The following is a 6,694-nucleotide window of genomic DNA, read 5'->3' on the forward strand; positions in this document are numbered from 1 at the left end:
TGCAATCGAGGTGTCCGATGTTAAAATAGCTTTTCGGTGAAAGCACATTTTGCAATATTCTCAGTAGATAGCCCAGCCATCACGGCTAGCCATTTAGACACCCACCAAGTTTAGCCCTGACCAAAGTCAGATTTACTATTACAAAAGTTTGATTACCTTTGTTGTTTTCGTCAGAATGCACTCCCAGGACTGCTACTTCAATAACAAATGTTGGTTTGGTCCAAAATAATCCATCGTTATATCCAAATAGCGGCGTTTTGTTCGTGCGTTCTAGACACTATCCGAAATGGTAAATCAGGGTCACGAGCATGGCGCAATTCGTGACCAAAAAATTCTAAATATTCCATTACCGTACTTCGAAGCATGTCAACCGCTGTTTAAATCAATTTTTATGCCATTTTTCTCGTAAAAAAGCGATAATATTCAGACCGGGAATCTCCGTTTAGATAAACAGAGGAAAGAAAACAAAGCATTCGGTCGACGCGGGCACGCGCCTGAGTCTCACAGTACTGTAACCTGCCACTACCCAAACGCGCTACTTTTTTTCAGCCAGAGCCTGCAAAGCCACGATTCAGCTTTTTGCCGCCTTCTGAGAGCCCATGGCAGCCGTAGGAAGTGTCACGTAACAGCAGAGATCCTTTGTAATAGATAGAGATAATCAAGAAGTGGAAGAAATTGTCACAGGCCACTTCCTGCATGGAATCTTCTCAGGTTTTGGCCTGCCATATGAGTTCTGTTATACTCACAGACACCATTCAAACAGTTTTAGAAACGTTGGAGTGTTTTCTATCCAAAGCCAATAATTATATGCATATTCTAGTTACTGGGCAGGAGTAGTAACCAGATTAAATCGGGTACGTTTTTTTTATCCAGCCGTGTCAATACTGCCCCCTAGCCCTAACAGGTTAACAGCAGAGAAATCCCCTTAAATTATATTTTTTCAACTTAAAATTTTATGTTTTTTCCTAGTGTGACCCCAACATTAGAAAAACTGAAACATCGCCTTGTTCACATTTCCATGTAAGCTGTACACCACCAGGGTACAAAGGTTCTTTTTTGTCCCGGCAGTTATAAAAAAAAATGGACTGAGGGGGCACAATGTCACGTGTGACAATTTCTTCACCTCTTTTGAACTCAGCCAGCAGCTCCTGAAGAGGAAGATCACCATGGTTGGCACAGTTAGAAAGAACAAGCCTGAGCTCCCCCCTGCACTCCTCACAACAAGGGGGAGAGAGGCCTTCTCATCAATGTTTGCCTTCACCCCCACCACTACTCTAGTTTCTTACCTCCCACAGAGGAACACGAATGTGGTCCTCCTGAGCACACTGCACAAAACAGCTGAGATCGTTGATCGTGAGGACAGGAGGCCAGCCATCATCCTGGACTACAACCACAAGAAAGAAGGCGTGGACAACCTGGACAAGGTGATTGGAACTTACAGCTGCAGGAGGATGACTATCCGCTGGCCCCTGGTCAGCTTCCATAACATCATTGATGTGACCTCATACAATGCCTTCATGATATTGAACAAGATCAATCCTACCCGGATGCCTGATAAGCAGAACAAGAGGAGGGTGTTCCTGGAGCAGTTGGGAAAGGCACTTGTAACCCCACACATTCAAAGAAGGCAGCGCCTCCCCTGCACAGCAGCCTCTGCAGCGCTTGTGAAAGCTGTTCAGGGGACTGAATCTTGTCCTGATCCACCTTAGGCTGCAGCTGGGGCAGGCAAGTGGAGGAGATGCCAATTCTTCCCCCCCAAAGGACTGTAAAACAAATACTATGTGCTGCACATGTGAGAAATACATATGTAAAGTCCATGCACACACACTTGCATACTGTTCAACACGTGATAATTAGAGTGGATTGATTTATGTTCTTCACGTTTTCATTTTGTATCTATCTTATTTTATTCTTATTTATTGTTGTTGTTTATACACCTTGTGGGTGAGGGCAATGGTTAAAAAAAATGGGAGAAGACTAGTATTTTGTAGTTGAATTCCTCATTGTACAGTATATAAGAATATATCACCATGTTGCCAAAAAAGTAACTTATTGTTTCCCTTCAATAAAATGCATTCAAAACTACTTTCTGCACATTTCTGCTACTTTCTTAGGCTATGCAAGTGCTATCTCTTTCTAAAAAATGTATGTTTACACCTATGCAGTACCTTTAGCAATAATAATAATAATAATAATAAACCTCTACTTTAGTAAAGAAAACAATTTTGACAGGTGTGTTGTAATAAAAAAAAAAGTGGTGTCCGCTGATTAAATGCAGTCTTTCTGCATTGTGAAGAGGGAAAACCCAGATATTCACAAAGTTTGTGATGAATGACAGGTTGTTTCTTCATGCAATATAGATTTGGGGTTTAAAATTCAATTAAGCTGCTTTATTTTAGGGGTTTAGTGAAGGCGGGATTTTTTTTTTACCCTTGGGGGAGTATATAGAATGCTAAGACTACACAAGGGTTAAAATGAACTGTAAATACTCAACCAATCTCCCCTCCTTACCAGCTCTCCACCTACGGGACTACGAGGACATCATCCCAGCGGTTGAGATCTACTCCCTGCTGGCCATCTGCTCGTCAGCCAACCGGGCTTTCAGTACGTGTTCCAGAGCCTTCATCAAGCTGGAGTCCCTGGAGAGCCTGAGCCCTGAGCAGAGACAGCTCTACGAAGACCTGGCCCTGGAGATCTTCACCAAACACAGCCCCAAGAACAACCACATGTCTGGACTGGACAGCGCTCCTGAGGGGTGAGGTCCATGACCACTGCAGTACAGGCCTGGGTTCAAATAGGATATATATATTTTTTTTATGAATATTTTAGCTGTGCTTGATTGAGCTTGCCTACCGGCTGGCTTAATGGGTGGGTGCTAAACCCTGTCCATCTTGTACCCTGGTCTGTACTGCTAAACCCTGTCCTTCTTGAACATAGGTCTGTACTGCTAAACCCTGTCCTTCTTGAACCCTGGTCTGTACTGCTAAACCCTGTCGTTCTTGAACCCTGGTCTGTACTGCTAAACCCTGTCCTTCTTGAACCCTGGTCTGGGCTTACCCAGTCCTCTTCCCTGGTCTACTTCCCTGTCCTCAAGGTTGTACTGCTAAACCCTGTCCTTCTTGAGCCCTGGTCTGGACTGCTAAACCCTGTCCATCTTGTACCCTGGTCTGGACTGCTAAACCCTGTCCATCTTGTGCCCTGGTCTGGACTGATAAACCCTGTCCATCTTGTACCCTGGTCTGGACTGATAAACCCTGGTCTGGACTGCTAAACCCAGTCCATCTTGAACATAGACCTGGACTGCTAAACCCTGTCCATCTTGAACCCTGGTCTGGACTGATAAACCCAGTCCATCTTGAACATAGACCTGGACTGTTGTACCACTGATAGCTACAGTTACGCTCTCCTTTTCTCTCTCTCTCTCTTTTCTCTCTCTCTCTCTCCTTTTCTCTCTCTCTCCTTTTCTCCCTCTCTCCTTTTCTCTCTCTCTCTTTTTCTCTCTCTCTCTCTCTCTTTCTCTGCTGATCATTGACTGATCATTCTACACTTGGGTTTATTTAGAGCTTCAGTGACACCAGCATCCCCGGGTAACAATTGGTACTATGTAGTTACTGATTGAGTTGAATCCTTTCAGGTAAGTACCAGATAGTATTTATTGTTGCCAAGTAGTTTCTTAGTTAGTACCATATACATACCAGGAAGGTACCAGCTTTAACCGGGCTGTAAAATAAAGTATTAGCAAAAACGTCCACTGTTCCACATGACAGGCCTGTAGTTAGTAAAGCTTCATCTTCTCCAACCGTCATTATGTTCTCTTCCAGGGCTGAAGGGAAGCTGCCCACCTGCATTGTGACCGGCTGGACCATCTCAGAGTACCAGTTCTGGATGTGCAGCGTGTGTAAGCACTGTGCACTGGAAAACGAGATTGGCAGCCACAACTTCTGCCCTCTGTGCCACAGCTCGCTGGCATAAAGTCCAAGATCTTTAAGTCAATCAGTACTGCAAACTTTTGAGTTTACAAGGATAAGCCCCAAGAATAGGGCAGCTACGGCACATACATTGTCTCACACTACACTGACTAACTAAATACAGTGCCTTCAGAAATAATTTATATCCCTTGATTTATTTCACATTTTGTTGTTACAGCCTGAATTCAAAATGGATTAAAAAATATATATTCTCACCCATCTACACAGAATACCCCATAATAACAAAGTGAAAACTGGTTTTTAGAAATTTTTGCTAATTTATTGAAAGATAAAAACATATCTAATTTACATAAGTATTCACACCCCTTAGTCAATACTTTGTAGAAGCATCTTTGGCAGGGATTACATATGTGAGTTTTTCTGGGTATGTCTCTAAGAGCTTTCCACATCGGTACTGTGCAACATTTTACCATTTTTTTATTTTTTATTCTTCAAGCTCTGTCAAATTGGTTGTTGATCATTGCAAGACAACAATTTTCAGGTCTTGCCATAGATTTTCAAGTAGATTTAAGTCAAAACTGTACCTCGGCCACTCAGGAACATTCAGTGTCTTCTTGGTGAGCAACTCTAGTGTAAATTTGGCCTTGTTTTAGGTTATTGTTCTGCTGAAAGGTGAATTCAACTCCGTGTCTGGTGGAAAGCAGACTGAACCAGGTTTTCCTCTAGGACTTTGCCTGTGTTTAGCTCCATTCCGTTTATTTTTTTTATCCTGAAAAACTCCCCAGTCCTTAATGATTACAAGCATACCCATAACATGATGCAGCCACCACTCTGCTTGAAAATATGGAGAGTGGAACTCAGTAATGTGTTGTATTGGATTTGCCCCAAACATAACACTTTGTATTCAGGACAAAAAGTTAATTGCTTTTCCACATTTTTTGCAGTATTGCTGTAGTGCCTTGTTGCAAACAGGATGCATGTTTTGGAATATTTGAATTCCTTCTTTTCACTCTGTCAATTAGGTTAGTATTGTGGAGAAACTACAATGTTGATCCATCCTTTTTTCCTATCACAGTCAATAAATTAACTGTTTTAAAATCTCAATTGGACTTATGGTGAATTCCTTGAGCAGTTTCCTTGCTGTCCGTCAACTGAGTTAGGAAGGACACCTGTACCTTTGTAGTGACTGGGTGTATTGATACACCATCCAAAGTGTAATTAATAACTTCACCATGGTGAAAGGGATTTTCAATGTCTGCTTTTTTATTTTAAACTGTCTACCAATAGGTGCCCTTTGCGAGCCATTGGAAAACATCCCTTGGTCCCTGGTTTTTGCGGTTGAATTTGTGTTTGAAATTCCCTGCTCGACTGAGGGACCTTACAAATAATTGTATGTGTGGGGTACAGAGATGAGGTAGTCATTCAAAAGTCATGTTAAACACTATTGCACACAGTGAGTCCATGCAACTTATTATGTGACTTGTTAAGCAAAGTTTTACTCCTGAACTTATTTAGGCTTGCCCTAACAAGGGGGTGAATACTTATTGACTCAAGACAGCTGTTAATTTTTTGGGATTTGTAAAAATTTCGAAAACATAATTCCACTTTGACATGGGGGTATTTTGTGTAGGCCAGTGACTAAACAAATCTCAGTTTAATCAATTTAAAATTCAAGCTGTTACACAACTAAATTTGGAAAAGTCAAGGGGTGTGAATACTTCCTGAAGGCACTGTAATTCCGTCCTTATTGCAGTGTATTGGAGATCTGTGAATCTGACACCAGTCCAGTAGTCATTACTTAATTTGTTTTGCATAATAAATGTATTGATTATGGATTGGCATGGGGTGTCAACATGGAGCTCTGTCTGTTAGATTAAATACTTCACATAGTAGCCTGATACACAACTAAAAATGTATTTCAACTTGTTTTCTATTTATCTACCATTGAGGTTTCCAGGGTGCTTTTTTTATGTTCATGTGGTTGCTACATTTGTTTGTTGACAGTACATATTATACACATTTCATTTTTTTTTTTTACTCTTATTAAGCAGTGATGTTCTCTTAATTTTAAAGATTTAAAGACTATCATTTTTTTAGTGACGTGTCGCCGCAAATACATTTTGTGCAACTGGTTTCATTAAACTGTTACTCTTCATTTTTACTGAACAAAATACTGAAAAGGGACCCATTTTAGTATATTGTCTTTACATAATTACATGGAATGTCATTTTTATATTGATGAAAATGTATATTAAATGAAATAACATGAATACTTTTGTTGCATGTTTTATTTGTTCCACTTTTATTTGTTAATTGGAAAGAGGTTTATACTGGACTTACCAGGAGACTTTGAAATTCACCTTTACCTGCTGGTAGAGCACTTATGCTAATCAGAGAGATTGGTGGTTGATTTCATTCAGACATTAAGACAATGTTGAAGGAATTTCATCTCCCGGAATGAGCTTGGTTCGAGTTTGCCAAACTTTCTTATAAACTCTGCTTAGGGCGGCAGGTAGCCTAGTGGTTAGAGCGTTTCGGCCAGTAACCGAAAGGTTGCTGGATCAAATCCCCGAGCTGGCAAGCTAAAATTCTGTTCTTTCCATGAACAAAGCAGTTAACCCACTGTTCCCCAGTAGGCTATCATTGTAAATAAGAATTTGTTAACTGACTTGCCTAGTTAAATAAATTAATTAATGTCAACAAGCACGCAACGGAAAATTATTGTTTCATACAGGTACTCCTGGCCTGTTTTCTTTTGTTTGTTG

At 40.9% G+C, this 6,694-nt stretch overlaps 1 protein-coding gene across 2 annotated transcripts in view; it reads left to right on the top strand.

Annotated features, from left to right (window-relative positions):
- wdr35 (WD repeat domain 35) overlaps nucleotides 1–6,195 on the top strand; it is a 61,549-nt gene extending 55,354 nt beyond the window's left edge. For both annotated transcript variants that reach the window (XM_014205269.2, XM_014205357.2), the window contains 2 exons: nucleotides 2,515–2,755; nucleotides 3,822–6,195. In XM_014205269.2, coding sequence (XP_014060744.1) covers nucleotides 2,515–2,755; nucleotides 3,822–3,972 — 392 coding nt within the window. In that variant the 3' untranslated portion in view covers nucleotides 3,973–6,195. The remainder of the gene's footprint in view (nucleotides 1–2,514; nucleotides 2,756–3,821) is intronic.
- Nucleotides 6,196–6,694: the final 499 nt, after the last annotated feature.

The sequence above is a fragment of the Salmo salar genome, chromosome ssa01, assembly GCF_905237065.1.
Source record: "Salmo salar chromosome ssa01, Ssal_v3.1, whole genome shotgun sequence".
Taxonomy (NCBI): domain Eukaryota; kingdom Metazoa; phylum Chordata; class Actinopteri; order Salmoniformes; family Salmonidae; genus Salmo; species Salmo salar.